Source organism: Galeopterus variegatus, unplaced genomic scaffold, assembly GCF_000696425.1.
Source record: "Galeopterus variegatus unplaced genomic scaffold, G_variegatus-3.0.2 Scaffold320, whole genome shotgun sequence".
NCBI lineage: Eukaryota > Metazoa > Chordata > Mammalia > Dermoptera > Cynocephalidae > Galeopterus > Galeopterus variegatus.
In genome coordinates, this window is record NW_007726431.1 from 71,116 (window position 1) to 88,056 (window position 16,941).

The 16,941-nt window shown below is 34.7% G+C and overlaps 1 protein-coding gene across 1 annotated transcript in view; it reads left to right on the forward strand.

The window, feature by feature from the left end:
- RTKN2 (rhotekin 2) overlaps positions 1-16,941 on the forward strand; it is a 65,785-nt gene that overhangs the window by 37,965 nt on the left and 10,879 nt on the right. The window contains exons 8-9 of the mRNA XM_008567459.1: positions 9,210-9,316; positions 10,253-10,384. Coding sequence (XP_008565681.1) covers positions 9,210-9,316; positions 10,253-10,384 — 239 coding nt within the window. The remainder of the gene's footprint in view (positions 1-9,209; positions 9,317-10,252; positions 10,385-16,941) is intronic.

Consider the following 16,941-nt stretch of genomic DNA (forward strand, 5'->3'; position numbering starts at 1 on the left):
TGTGTTCTATATATGCTATTTGTTAAGAATAATTATTATGGTCTACACATTCTGTTTTATTACAAGAGATTTGATAAAATCTGCTATGATTGTGAATTTTTCTAGTACTCATAGTTATGTCTACTTTTTCTTTATATAATTTGAGCCTTTGTTATTTGATGTGAGATAGGACGTGCTCAGTTTCCCTGGGCTTGGATTACAGGTTACACCTCTGGGTTTCAAGCCATTCTCCAAAGTCTCAGGCCCTTCCTCTAGCCTCTTCTCTAGAAGAAAATTACTGTTGCTAGTTAGACCTATTTTCAGCACCAACATGAGGAAATGGAGACCACAGGGGGCTGGCTTATGCAAAGCCGGTGGCTGGGCATGCTCAGTAGAGAGGGGTTATGTAACCCTGGTAGCCAAGCGTGCTCAGTGAAAGAGAGTTTATCCTTTGAATGATCTTCCACTAGAGGTGTAAGGGAGCACAGAATATTCCTGAATGTGTCTGGTTCATGTGATAGTGTTGCAGTGGGCTACTGTGAACTCACAGTGAGAGGCAGGAAACACCGAGGCTTGTGGCGGGAAACAGAGTTTATTGATGCTGGCAGTGGCTCAGCGGACTGTAGTTGCAAAATCTGAGCCCCAAATGTAGCAGAGCTGTTATATTTATATGATAGCATTTCCGGGTTTTTGCAACAGAGCAAGAAGGGTGATCTTATGATTATGTGGTTATGACTCTATCTCGGGGTGGAAAATTACAGCAGGGGAGAAACAGAAGGGAAAATTCTGTTACTGCAGTGTGAGAAAAGGCAGGGGTGCAGCTGCAGCTGGGTCTGTATGATATCTGGGCAGGGGTCTTGGTTACAGCATAGCGTGGCACAGCATGGGTGCCTATCGGCCACAGCTGGGCGGGACACAACTGGGTAAATACAGTGCCTCAATAGAATTTGACCAGTGAACATGATCCAGGAAGAGACCAACTGAGCATGTGCAAGACTATGTTACATAACAGGGAACCACCCCCTTAATTGAATATTTGTTATATAGCAAAACCAGGAAAGCAGAATCCCAGCAGTAGGTGGGGTTTCTACTTGCTTTCCTGAGGCCAACCTGCACTGTGGGCTGAGGTGTGTATGCTTTACTTTGTATCAAACTTATTTTCAGCAAGTTGTTGCTCACTCTCCTGGAACCACCCTTCACTCTGCCTATGGAGTGCGTATTTCTTTCTTTTTGTATCAAACTTCTCTCTGCAAGCAGCTGCTTGTTCTCTTGAGCCAGCCTGCACACTGTGCTGAACTTTATGTATTTCTTACTTTTGTAGTAAATTTGGTGAGGGTCTTGCTCAGTGTCTGGAGCTATGCTATACTCTCTCTGTGAAATCTATATCTCGTATTCATTATATTAAACTGTTCTGATTGTTTACTGTGACTTTGCTCTCGAAGTCTTTCCTGCAGTGGAGTCAAGAACCTGGTAAGAGGACAGGATGGGTTAAGGCTGACTATCCAGCCCCTCACACCCTACCTCCAATATCAGATGGACACAATTTTTAAATTGTGTGTTTTCATTTATTCTTTTACATCAAATTTTACTTATTTATATGTTATAAACATGCTTCAAACCACATTATATTGGGTTTTAATTTTTACTTGATTTTATAGTCTTGGGGGGGGTTGTTTTGTTTTTTTAATGGAGCTTTTAGTCCTTTTGTATTTAATATCAAATAGGTATGTTATAAACATGCTTCAAACCACATTATATTGGGTTTTAATTTTTACTTGATTTTATAGTCTTGGGGGGGGGTTGTTTTGTTTTTTTAATGGAGCTTTTAGTCCTTTTGTATTTAATAAGTCTTGGGGGGGGGTTGTTTTGTTTTTTTAATGGAGCTTTTAGTCCTTTTGTATTTAATATCAAATAGCTATATATTTGGGGTTAAATCTACCATAATAACCTGTGTTTTCTATTTGTCCAACATATTCTATGGTTATTTATATGTTTTTCTCTTGCCGTTTTAAGGATTGATTACTTTTATTTTAGTTTTTCCCTCTTTCTTTCTTTCTTTATTTATTTTTTCAGTGTCTGGCCAGTATGGGGATCCAAACCCTTGACCTTGGTGTTATAACACTGCACTCTAACCCACTGAGGTAACCAGCCAGCCCAATTTTTCCTTTTTCTAATTAAAGTTATATATTCTTTTTCTCATCTTTTAGAAATTGCCCCTAAAATTTCATTAATTATACTTATTAAAGTCTAAAATTAAAAGATAGTTTTACCTTTTTCTCAGACAATGAATAAACTCAGACTTTAGAATAAACTCCATTTTTTTAAACTCAGTGCTATTATATATTAAATTCTATTTGTTTTTTAACTTTCACAAGATGTTTTATACATTTAATATTTATTTAGATTTGTCTACATATTTATATGCACTACTTGTATTTTATACCTTATATGTGGGATCATTTTCCTTCTGCTTGAGTTATAATCCTTAGAATTTATTTTAGTATGTTCTGCTGGTATCAGACTTCTTGGTTCTTTTTGTTTATCTGAAGATGACTTTATTTTGCTTCATTTTTGAAAGATTTTTTTTAACAGGATATAGAAGTTTGGCAGTTTTAACTTTTTCTAATATTAAAGATATAATTTCACTATGTTCTGGCTGGCTTTGTTGAATATCATATGTCAGTATGTCACCTCTGTGAATGTAGTCATTCTTTTTATTTTCTATTTGCCTTTGGTTTTCTGAAGTTTTATGGTGATATAATTAGGTATAGAATTTATTTTTATTTATGCTGCTTGGGACTCCTTGAGCTTCTTTAAATTGTTGATTGTGTTTTATCCGTTCAGACAAAATCTTACTTATTCAGATGGCCTCTGCTCCATTTCCTTGCTTTTCTCCTTCTAGCATGTCTATTAAGCCCATATTAGTCTTTCTCATTTATTCTGTTTCTTATCCTTTATGATGTATTTTTCATCTTTTTGTCTGTCTTTGGTGTTTTTCTTGTTGTTTTTATGACCCATCTTTAGTTTCCCTTATTCTCTCTGCTGTTCAATCTGATTTGCTGTTAAACCCATATACCAGGTTCTTCATTTCAGTTGTGTTTTTTAGCTCTAGTATTTCTATTTGACTTTTTCAAATGTTCCGTGTTACTTTTTGTACCCTGCATACATTGTTAATATTATCTTTTATGTTTGTAATAAAAGAGTAAGTAAGCATAGTTGTTTTATAGTCTGTCTAATAATTCATATATCTGAAGTCTTTCTAGGTGTTTGTTTAATTTTGTTTTATTTTTTAACTAGTTCTCACTCATGATGTTTCTTCTTTGCATGTCTGGTTATCTTTATGTGCTTGTCAATTTGCAATTTTACGTACAGGAATAAACTGATGCTCAGTATTTGTGTATTCTTCTGTCAGGCACCTGGAGGGACCCTCAGTCTAGGCCCACACTCCAGGTGAACTTTATCCAAGAAACATAGCTGAGTTTCTCTGGACCCCTTCCAGCCCTATCCCCAGACCCAGGCAGTGGGAATCTGGGCAGCAGGGTTGGTTTAGTTCTAGTTCACCACTATACTGTCGGTGATCCCTTTGGGATATCAGCTTAGTATGAGAAGAATCTCTAATTAAAATGCCTACATTGTCCAGGCTCAGGACTTTGATTTCTCTTCTGCTTTCCTCATCTCGAAAGATCTTTAAATTATAAGTTCAGATTTCCTGGGATTGGTAAATACTCTAAGAACAAACACAGCTTCTGTGCTCACTTAACTTGCTGATTCTCATTTATCTTCAGATTTTTTTCTGATAATTTCTTATAGTCTTGTTACCTCTTTGTTGCTTTGGGAAAAGTTTTTACAATATATTTTATTCAGCATTTTTGGTAGTCTTTAGTGGGAGGATTGGTCTGAACAGTCCAGCTTGTCATCACCTAAAATCTGAAGTCTGCAACGGTATTTGCATTATCAATTTTATCAGAAAATCTGATAAACAAAGTTTGTTGTTATCTCATTTGTCAGTTCTCTAGAATTATTTAATATTGCCACCATATGTTGAATGCCTGTAATGTGTTAGAAACTGTTCTAAACACTTTTAAAGCAGTTTTTGCTCTCCAACTCTGTGAGATGTAGTTATAAGGAAGCATTACAATAAAGTGTTTAATAGTAGAGACTCTGGAGCCATCGGTCGTGGATTCATATTCTAGTTCTACCACTGGGTAGCTCAGGGACCTTCACAAGTTCCTCATTTTATTATCAATTACATTTTACAGATAAGTAAAATACAGCTTAGAGAAGGTAAGAAACATGCTAGATCGTGTAGCTAGCAAATGGTCCAGCCAGACTTCAAGCAATCAGAACAGGCTGTGCTCTTTCTTCTGTGGTTTACTGTCAGGCTTGGCAGGTACCATTGAAGTACCCAAAGACCACAATATTATGATGGTCAAGGTAATGGAATTGATGAAATGCCCCATTCTTTTAACCAAATCATCTGAAAAGTAGTGGAAAGGAATAAAGTTCGCAAAGGGAGCGTCAGTTTTAGCAGTGACTCCTCAGTTGTCTTCAGCGTTCTGTAAGATGTTACTAGATTCTCCTTCAACAAAGTACTCATGGGCAAGTAAGCATGGAAGCCCTGTGGTATAGCTTTCTCTTAGAGAAACATAATACATAAATATTCAAGACTGTGAAAAGACCTAAACTTAAAACAGCAAAACTCAAAACTGTTCACATTGGAGCATGTAGATTCCACAGAACAAATTTTAAGAAACACCAAACTATTTGCCTAACTCTTTTTATATAATAGGTATAATCCTGGAATTGTATGTAAATTTATGTAAATTAAAATTATGTAAGTTGATTATGTTTTGAAAAAGGAGAACACAAAATTTTATATAGAAAAAATCACCCTCTAGCTTATTTATTAATATAAATCCATATGTTAGTATAGTGCTTTTCCTAAATAAGGTTACGCCGATTTCTACCAAATACTCTAAAATCAAGAAGAGATAGAAGCTTTTTGAAATTATAACTCAATTTTATTGTTCTTGCTTGTTGGAGGAAACAGCACAAATTGTATCTTAATGTTTATATTTGTCATCAATAAATTTTTATACTTTTTATAATATAATGAAACTACCTTGTGAAGATTGACTCATATGGAACTGAAATGTTATCCATATGGATTCTTTCTCCTGCCCGTGTTTTGTTTTCATTGTCTTTTTTAAACTCCTTTTTGTTCCACATTTGAAACTATGGATGAATTAGGTAAAATCCTTAAGTAATGAAAAGTCAAACTGCTCTTTCATGTCCTGTTTTATTTCATCTTGTTCTAATACCTCCTTTGATTAGAAAAGAAGAGGTAAGTATTTTGGTTAATTTATTGCACAAGGACTGAGAGGCAACATTTGAAAAATGGAAAGGGTATGGTTTAGGGAGTGAGACTGTCCTGGATATGAAATTATAAGAAGCATATATTATGTGCTAGACACAGTGAGAGATGTCATATACACATTATCTTATTTGATTTTCATAATCCTCCCCTCCACACACACGCACATGCTTAGGGTAGAGTAGTATTTCTGAAGATGAGAAATTGATACTCGGATAGGTTAAGTGATTAGCCTAGATGTCATATTTCTTCAGGAATATAGAGAAGCTATGACTCTACATTTTTTTTCCACAGTGGTCCTGAGCTGTATAGAAACCTATGTTAGAAGTAACAGGTAAATTGCAGGGTATTTGGCAAGGAGGCTGTGGAGCAAGAAATTTTACATCCAATATCCCTTTTCAAGGACTGCAGTCAGGAAAGAATTACTTTTCTTGGCATGCCATGAAATCTGAACTTATTTTACCAGAGAAGCACATTGTTAAATGTGGTATATAGGTTCTAGATACATTACTGATTGCACAGACTGTACAGATTGGTCTGAGAATGTAATCATCGTTTATGATTCTGTTTCTTTAAGAAGTGCATTGTAACTTAAAAACAGCCAATTTACAGATAGATATAAGCCATTCATAAATCTGGGATTTTATAAATAAATTTGCTTTCAAACTTTAAATTTATAAATCACAGAGCTGATTTCAGATGTATTACTCAAATGCATGCTTGTGTAGAATTTCATTTCCTACCTATTTTAGGAAAGGAGACTATTTTTGTGTCTGCATTTTGTAATCATTGCAAAGTACTGTCTTTATTATGCATTTATTTCTCCCAGGTGACATTCTTTATTTCTAAAAAATAGAAGCTTTAACAAGGTATTAATAAAAAAATATTTGAATAGTCCCAGAAAATTTGTTGTGTGCCATTCTATAGTAGAATGTTGAGTAAATTCTTACAAAACTTTTTGTTTTTTACTTTGTGCCCTTCATTTAGGCTGCTCTTTTGCCTTTAACTGATTTACCAAATGTTGGCTACCTTGCATCTATATCTTTTTTTTTTTTTCTTTTTTGTGACCGGTAAGGGGATTTCGTTTTTGTGACCGGTAAGGGGATCGCAACCCTTGGCTTGGTGTCGTCCACACCACGCTCAGCCAGTGAGCGCACCAGCCATCCCTATATAGGATCCACACCCATGGCGGAAGCGCCACTGCACTCCCAAGTGCTACACTCTCCCAAGTACGCCACGGGGCCGGCCCTGCATCTATATCTTAAATAGCTATTTTTACCAAAAAAAAAAAAAATTTTTTTCCAGAGTTACTAAGGCTTTTAGGTAAATAATAGTAACAGCCAATGGCTAGCCATTTATCCACACCCATGGCGGAAGCGCCACTGCACTCCCAAGTGCTACACTCTCCCAAGTGCGCCACGGGGCCGGCCCTGCATCTATATCTTAAATAGCTATTTTTACCAAAAAAAAAAAAATTTTTTTTCCAGAGTTACTAAGGCTTTTAGGTAAATAATAGTAACAGCCAATGGCTAGCCATTTTATAGGCACTGGCAAATAGGGGTGCAGTAAAAACCCTAAGAATCATTTTTGTTTGGGCCAGTGTGGACTAAGGGCCATGTGCTAGGTTTTTGTTTATATCCTAATGAACAGAATAAATTATTCAATGTGTTCTTTTCATACAGATATGAAGGCTATATACCTGCACACTACATTAAAGGAGTGTCTTAGTGTTTTTTGAAATAACTGTTTTAAACAATCTCAGACTTATAGTACAGTTCAAGTTGAATGCCAAGATCTTTTTTCCCCCACAAAAATGATGAGAGCAAGTTGCTTACGTGATGCCCCATTACCCACATATATGTTAATACGTATTTCCTACTATCAAGATATTGGGCTATATCACCACAACTATCGAAGTCAGGAAATGAATATTAATAACATTACTACCGTCTAATCCTCAGACTCCATTTAAGTGTTGCCCATTTTCCCGATAATGTTCTTTATTGCAAAAGGATCGAGTGTAGAATCATGCATTGCATTCAATGATCATGCTTCTTTAGTTCAATCTGGACCAGTTCCTCAGTCTTTCTTTGACTTTCATGACCTTGATATCTTCAAAGATAATAGTCAGTTATTTTGTAAAGGGTCCCTGAATTTGGGTTTGTCTGATGTTTTCTTGAGATAAGATTCAGCATATGCATCTTTGGCAGAACCGTCACAGAAGTGATGTTACGTTCTCATTGCATTCTGTCAGGTAGCGTATAATTTTGATTCATCCCATTACTAATGATGTTCACTTTGATCACTTGATTAAGGTAGTGTCGGCCAGGCTTCTCTACTGTAAAGTTACTCTTTTGTTTACCTTTTTGTAGTTAATACCTATTTTGTAGTGGAAGGGGGGGGTACTTTGAAACTATATAAGTATACAATTTCTTATTGGACTTTCAATTTATTCATTGTTTTACTTATGTCAGTATGGACTCATGTTTTTCTATTTTATTCATTCAGTGCATCATAATCTGTTAATATCATTATTTATTTTGAGGTTCAATTTGTCCCCATTTGGCCAATGAGAGCCCATTCAAGATGGCTTCTGTGTCTTTCAGACATGTCCCCGTCATTCTTTGAGGACTTCCTTGCTTTATGGCATACCAAGATAATCCAGCTCATCATATGCATTTCCCATGGGGCCATCCCTGGAATTAGCCTTTTCTACAAGGATCAGTGAATGCCCTTCTCACTTGACTTAGGGCTCCTACACACTGTGCTGAGTCACTCCATGTGTGGATGCCTTCCTCACTGCTCTCAGACCCCGACTTTCATGACTGGGTACCCCCAAAACACTCTCCTTTTTCTGCTTTGGTTCTAAAACATCATATCAAGCAGCAACCCCATAGAAGGCCCCCCTCATTCTGTTTGGGCCCTGACTCTCCACGCTCTCAGACCCCGACTTTCATGACTGGGTACCCCCAAAACACTCTCCTTTTTCTGCTTTGGTTCTAAAACGTCATATCAAGCAGCAACCCCATAGAAGGCCCCCCTCATTCTGTTTGGGCCCTGACTCTCCACACCAGGCCATCCCCTGAGTCGAGATCCCCATGAAGCTCTAGTGTTCCACCCCCTCCTCACCCCGCCTACTTGGGACAGACTCCCCAATCTAGGCCGTGCCCCTGTGTGATCACCTCAGCTCATTCAGGCTCTGATACCTCATGCAGGCAGCCTTCCTACTCACTCACCATACTCATCCTGCCTGGCTGTCTCACCCAGTTCGAGCACACCACAGCTTCCTCCCCAACCCCTGGCATAGGGGCCCATCTTGGGGGCTCTACGTAGTGGTTTATGACTGAATTGTTCGGTAAGGAAAGGGGAAGAGGAAGGGTCAAAAAGTTTCATTAAATTATCTTAAGTTGTTCTCTGAAATAATGTTTTATTCATAGGATCACCTTGCTAATTATTATAATGAAAATGAAAATCAGAGTGAAAAGTAGAATTTGACAAACATAAATCACCTTATTAGAATTTTTTTATATTAAATGAGGTTACTTATATTCTGTGAACAACTTCCATTGAGTAATTACTTTAAGATCAAACAAGATCAAGAGACTAAAAGGTTCATGTTTATTCTAGGTGATAGCATGCTTTAAACTGTGAGTTTAATATCATACTGTCCTTTCTGTTTTCTCATATTTGATTTTGTCATTAAATATGGTTCTGAATAGGATGAATCTTTATATAAAAGTAATTTTAAAATATGTTCTTGTTTAAAGGAAAAAATTATAAAAGAAGTCAAGATGTGTAATGATCTTAAATAAATGTGTATTTGTAACCCGATGTTTTTTCTTTCTCCTTTAAATAGAGGAGTCTTCATTTTGGCTTCCCCTATATGGCAACATGTGCTGCCGATTAGTTGCCCAGCCAGCTTGTATGACTGAGGATGCATTTGCAGGATTCCTTAATCAGCAGGTTAGAGGATGTTAAATATCCTACAACAACTGTAGCTCCAATTTAAATCTTAATATACTGGCAGTTGTTTGGCCTTCTAATATTGAGAAGTATTTTTTAAGTCTTTTTTTAAATGCTGATTTTCTAAATGTTATCAGACATAAACTGGGAATGGAAAGGTGAGGGGTAAGAAGGATGGCAAGGGGAGGGGTCTAATGCAGTTTTGATGGCTAAGGAGCTACCTGTCCATGCTCCTCTGCTTCATTAACAGCAGTAATAGGATAATCAGCAACAGCGGACTCCTTGTGGAAACTGATGAGGGCTGCTCACCACCTTTCACATAACGGCCTTTCTGGTAGACAGCTTTTGGCACAGTTTAGGCCTCTGGGCTTCCAAAGCTGCCTCTGTGCCACCTACTCCTGATTTATTTATAAACATAGTTATTTATATTCAGTAAATAATTAATTGTGGGCTTCAATGAATCAATAGCTTTTTCTAAAAGATTCCATTAGGAGGAAAGAAAATTTGCATTCTTACAGGGTAGTCAACATTTTCTGATGTTCTAAGAACAGTAAGGGAAAATTATATTTTGAACATTGAGAGTTATTTTTACAATATCCCTGAGTCATTTGATGAATTGCTGTGGAATTCTAAGCACTAATTTGTAATAGACTTGCTTTTCTAAAACCGCATTGATTTATGATTTTATGTGTGTAAAAGTTATGTGGTAATCATTGCCTCCATTTTGCTTAATGCTTTTTAGAATTCCAAACTTTTCTTCTGTGATATTAACTTCCTCTTGAATTCTGGATAATTAGACTTACTGCACAGCAAATTAATGGGCAAATTCTATCCCATTTTAGAAATTCTAAAAAACTAATTTAAGTATCTTGTTGAATTTAGAGTTAAGGTGATAATGATTTAAAAGTTGATAGTTTCTTTTTTTTCTCCCCCCAGCAAATGGTAGAAGGACTCATTAGCTGGAGAAAGCTGTATTGTGTTTTGAGAGGGGGTAAACTCTACTGTTTTTACAGTCCGGAAGAAATTGAAGCTAAAGTGGAACCAACTTTGGTGGTGCCCATTAACAAGGTAAATGAAGTGGTATTTTGGCGATGAAGATACAACATTTTTTGAATTTTGCTCTTGTCTATGCATTTCACATTGTTGCCATCTTATCAAGAAAAGGGAAGGACTGCTAAAAACAGGTTAGTTCATAGAGATAATTTAATCTATTCTTATTTTTCTTTCCATTACAGAGCTTATCTTTTAAAGAAATACTGTATATTTCCTAAGAAAACATAGTAATAGAGATCTATGCCAGTAAATAGGTTTTAAAGCAGAGCATGTAACTCTACATTAATAGGGTATTTAAAATTTTACGAATTTATTTGAGATTATATAAATATAAATCATTAGGTTATGCTACAGTGATGCTCTTTCTAGTTAATATTCAAATGAACCCATAAAAAGACATTTCTGATTATAATTTCTGATTTCTTGTGGGATCAATGGGCAGTTGTCCAACATTTTGTGAAGATAGGAAAGCCTAATAGTCCATTTAGAATAGTTGAGTGTTTATACTGCACTTAAAATAATAGTACTACACCATCTAGAGAATATATCAAGAATATATATACTAGTTTGACACAAAGGAGACTATTAAAATTTAGTTACAGTTTTTTCACCTAAAATTCTGTAGGAAAACTTTTTGATATAAGGCAGACTCAGTTTCTTTTCTCTCACTGTCTTAAATTTATCTTCATCTATTGTTCAAGTCTAGTGTTTATTAGAGGATTTTTCTCTCCCCTCCCTTCTTTTATAGCATTTCTGCTCTAGAACACTTTAATGGCATTTCTAGAGCAAAATACCATGTTATCTGCGTATGGACTGCATCTAATTATTTCTAGTTGTTTTACTTTTGCTTGCCTTTGGAGTGGTTGAATTGAAGTATGTGTTAAAACATGAACCATCACATCTGTTAACTACACATGTTCTACTTGTCTTTGAAATTTCCTCTTAAAGAAAATTGTTAAGTCGTTAAGTCCTTTTATATAATAGTTGTATTCTTGAAAGCATGTGGGTACCAGTCTGCTAATCTGTAAGGACTTGAGTTTATTTTCATGATTTTTTCCAATACTAACATTTTTATCTATTACTATCCTGTTTTTAGAAATTACAGTGCTTTTTTACCTAAAGGAAATTTTTTAGTAAGACCTTTTGTTATATAATTAAGTCTACCTAATTTAACTGTCTTGTTTATTAGAAAGATTAGTGCTACTTTTAAATAATATATTTTTAAAAATTCCTCAATATTATAATATAGTTAATTTGGTTTAGAAAATTAGGTTTATGAAATGTATAACTTTATTAATGAAAACTTAACATAGTTTTTTTATTCCTTGCCAACTTTTTATTTTGTTTATGCAGTGTTATTTTTCCTCCCACTTTTCCACACCTTAGTCTTTTGAAAATTTTAAATGTACAGAAAAGTTGAACTAGGGTATTGGTAACCTATATACTCTTCACCTAGATTCTTCAGCTTTTGTTAACATTTTGCCACATTTGCTTTCTCTAGTTAAATATTTTTTCTGAAACATTTGAAAATAAGTTGCAAACAGTATAACATTTCTTCCCTGAATATTTCAGCATATTTCTCCAAAAACTAAGGACATTTTTCTTCATAACTTTACTATTACCACACTCAAGAAATTTATTGTTGATACACTATTATCTAATATACAGAGCAAATTGCCCCAAATGTCCCCAAGTGTTCTTTCTAATTTTTATTTATTATTTGATACAGGACCCCTTTAAGGATCCAAATTGTATTTGGTCACCATGCCTTTTGTTTTCTTTCATCTAAATTATGCCTTTCACCTCCTGCCTTTGTTTGTTCATCTTTTATTACATTAACATTTTTTGAAAGTCCAGGCCAGTTTTCTTAGAATGTCCCCAAATCTGTACATGACAAATTATTTCACTAGACTCCGATTAAATATTTTTGGCAAGAGTTCTACATATGTGATTATGTCTAATTTGTTTTTACTAGATAGCTGGGTAAGTAATGTAATCCTACCAATTTCTTTTCTTACATGTTGTTCTGTAGAATATGGATAGTCGTAAACCAAATTAAAATGTACTCTAAACATGATATTTTTAAAGCAGTGTGTGGGGTTTTTTTGTTTGTTTTTAATTAAAAAAATTTAATTGACATAATTGTGGAGTACAGTGTGGTATTTGGATACATGTGTACAATGTGTAATGATCAAATCAGGGTAAATAGTATATCCATTGTTGGAAACATTTGTCATTGGAAACGTTTGTCATTTCTTTGTGTTGGGAACATTCAGAATCCTCTCTACTAGCTATTTGAAATTATGCAATAAATTGTTGTCAACTATAGTCACTCTACAGTACTATAGAGCACTAGATGGAACTTATCCTTCTATCTAGCTGTGATATTTTTATATTTTATTTTGAAATGTTTAAGTCATTGTAAAGCCATTTGTTTTATTTGAAGATAGTCTTCAAGGTATTCAACTCACCTTATCTCAGCCCCTTAAGGTAGGTAGAGCTGGTATGCTATCCCTGTTTTACAGGTATATTATTTCTGTTTACAAGTGAAGAAATGGACTCAGATATCAGGTAGAACATGCTAAACTACTAAGGAGAATTATATGGCTCACTCTTTTCCTAATGGGTAGGAAAAAATAGGTAAAAATTCATGGACTGTCTCTTTTCTCACAGACATCCTGCTACACTAGATTTAGAAGGCAAAATTAGACTTTTTCCTATCTCCATACCCACTTTGAATCAGTTTTGAAAGTAAAAAGAGGCTCTGAAATGAGGTTCTGAGCTTGAAGCCACAATAGACCCATAGGCTATGCTTAGGCATGTGTCAAATCTTTACCATTTAAACTTAAGAGGACATTTATAATAAAACTGTTATTGTACCCAGTGTATCTGTATTTCCTGTCTGATGACAAGTATATAATTCCAGAAAAGTGGTGACAGTGTTTACGTGGCCTGACTGAATTGACCTTTTCTCATTGATTTATTTGACCTTGTGGTAATAAAGCCTGCTAGCTAGCCAGCAGAGGGGATTCTGTAGTCAATCAATGCCATTATTAACATGACTGAAATCAGCATACTTAACACAAATTCCAGTGGTTGTTTCACAATTGACCGTTACATATTCACAGGAAAATTATTAATCTAGTAATTTGTATAGACTTGAGGGCAACATGGGCTCTATTTGACCCTAAGGGCTGATGACTTAAGTATCTTCTTTTGTCTAAAGTACAAAAGAGAATTTTAAAATTAATATGTGAGGTAAGAGTTAAGGTTGAGAAGATAAATATAATTTAATTGCCAGTCTCAAAGATGAAACTGATGACAAAGTCTTGCATTTTCCAGCTTTGTGATATTGCCATCTTAATTTTCTTCAGCACTAATTCCTGTCCTTTTCTCCACAGAAACTTTTTTCTTTGCAGTGTCTGCTTCTACCTCAGGTTTCCTTTGAGCCCTTCCATTTTCTTGGAAACGTTCCACTTAGTAATAAATGTCACTGATCTCATTATTCAAATATATCAAACGCTTATCCCAGTTAAGAAATATATTTGTTACTTCTTAAAACATAAACATTGTATAATTATTTCTCCAATTATAAAGTAATTTTTATTTTTTCTCAACTTATAAAATGATTCAGATGTATAGAAAAGTTTAAAAAGTACTAAATTGATCACCGATATACCTACTACCTGTATTCAACAGTTAACATTTTGTCATATTTGCCTTATTTCTTTATTTATATATTTTTTCCTGACACCTTTGAACATGAGACTCCAACATTATGATACTTCATCCCTAAATACTTAAACATGCAAATCTTAAAAATAGGGGACATATGTATATATATATTTAGAGAGAGAGATACAAAAGATAACACAGATTTTTCCACGAACTTTCTGCCCTTGTACACACAGAAGGGTACTTCAAAAAGTTCGTGGAAAAAATACAGTTAAAAGATAATGCAAATCTCTCCCTGAATTTTTTTTTTTTCCTTTTTGTCTTTTTTACTGACCGGTAACGAGATCGCAACCCTCGGTGTCGTGCCCACACCAGGGACCGGCAACGGGAGCGCTACCCTCGGTGTCGTGTCCGCACCGCGCTCAGCCATTGAGCGGGAACCGGTCTCCACATGGGATCCGGACCCCCAGCGGGAGCGCCGCCACGCTCCCAAGCGGTGCACTCTCCAGTGCGCCACCGGGCCGGCCCTCTCCCTGAATTTTTTGAAGTATCCTCATATATATATCACAGCCAAGAAAATTAACAATAATCCCCTTATATCATTAAATATATGGTCCATATTTAAGTTTCCTCATTGCCCCCAAAATGTCCTTTTAGTTTGTGTTTTCAGTCTAGGACTATTCATCCTCTGTAGTTTTTCTAAACTGTAAATGAGGTCTAAATATTTTTTACTAGAATATTTTATGGATGATGACAAATACTTTATAGAGCATTCTGTTAGGAAGCACATATGTCAGATTGTCTCACTACTAGTAATGCCATCCTTCCAGTGTAAAAGTAATCTGTACAGTTAGCAAGTAGTCAGTGAAGTGATACTTTGGCACTGTGTGGTTATCTTTGTTATCTAACAATTTTTCATATAATGGTTTTAGCAACCTGTGATTACCCTTTCCTGAACTGGTTATTACATTAGAGATTCTACATGATTTGCTCATACTGTCCTTCCTTCTACATATATTAGCTGGCATTCTTTTGTAAAGAAACACTTTTTCTTATCACCTGGGGATGAATTACAATCTTTCCCGAAAAGGCAGGGTAAATATTTAATATCTTAATTACCAGTTTTCAGAGTAAGGTGTTGGTGCTATATATTGGTATTGTATTGGTATTGGTAATATGTATTGGAGTTGATAGTATTACCTGCAGAAGAGTGTTCTCACCTTACCTCCCCCACTCTCTCTCATATCATGATAAACTTATAGGTTTTTATCTATTCAATTTTAAATTACTTGGTTTTTAAATATAGGATAGATGTTTTCATTGTTTTTCTTACTTTGGAAACTTCTAAGGGACATATGCTATTAGTGTGTTCTTAAATAAACAAAAGATTTTTAATAAATGCCAGTTTCGTATTTTCTAGTATAGCAGGTAAGGAACAAATAAAACTTTTAAGAATAATGTTTTTGTTTTAGTTTTTATTATATTTCTAATGCCAGATCGCTAAAATCTTTTTAAGCTTAAAGATGTTAAACATTAAGTACAAATCAGAGTTTCTCCTCTATTGGTTGTTGTCTTCTCTTATGATTTAGAAAATAGTAATTTTGCTTAATGCTATTTTAAAAATTATGTGAAAACATAAATTTTGCAGCTGCTAAGGTATATAAATAATAGTTCTGTTATTTTGATCACAAGATCTGTTCTCTAACTATAATTCCTGTCCTTCTAAATGGCATTTCCTGTAAGGCTAAGTCAGTTCATTAATTTTCATAGAGAGCCATCTGTGGAAGTAGTCACATTAAGGGAAGAAAAGCCTAAAAGCTATTCCCCTCCCCTTTTCAATCCAAATTTGAAAGGGTGATTTACTTCAAAGTCATTGCTTCTACTTCAAAAAACTTCACTGTGAATGTTGTTGTGCAAGACATTCTCAATAACGGGTACTTAACTAGGTCTCCTATGCATTGTAGAAAGCATTTTATTAACCAAAGCTTTATCCATTGCCAATGAGGTGGGGAGTGGGATGGAAAAGATGTGTGGGTCTTTAAGATCAATAGTCTTTTCTTGATTTAAATACTATACATCCTTCACTTTAATAATAAAATCTGTATTAAACAAGTCAATAATACTACTTGGTGTGATACACCTTTGTTAAATTCTTAAAATTACTTTTAACTATTATATTTATCATGGACCCTAGAAAGCAAAATTATTGTGAAGTACATGGGATTTTTTTATGTTAGTCTTAATAACTGAACTCTATCAACTATTCAGATTGTACTTTATTAAATTCAGCAAAAATAACTTTTAAAATAGGCTGTTTTTAGGAGTTTACGTCTGATTTTATTAGCATAAATTGAAAATAATTATATCAAACTGATACTAATCATACGTAATACTTGGTTTTGTTTGTGGTTATGCTTTACACATTTCAAACATTCTTTGTCACATACTGCAAAGGTATTTTTTTGTTTTTTGTGATTTTTTTAATAATGAGATTATGTATAAGGTCTAAAGTTTATTTTTAGCAGCGACATTTTATTTGTCTTCATCCCTGTCTAACAGGCCATTAGACCAAGCACCTTTCAAAGAACTCATTTATCCTTACATGTTTGTGAGAAAGGTGAAATATTATCTACATTACAGATAAGATAGATTATGTATAAGGTCTAAAGTTTATTTTTAGCAGCGACATTTTATTTGTCTTCATCCCTGTCTAACAGGCCATTAGACCAAGCACCTTTCAAGGAACTCATTTATCCTTACATGTTTGTGAGAAAGGTGAAATATTATCTACATTACAGATAAGAAAGCGTCACTAATAGACTTACTTTGTTTTTTGTATTTGTATTTTCTTTTTTAAGTTTTTTTGGGGAACGTTTCAAGATAATTTATACAGAAAA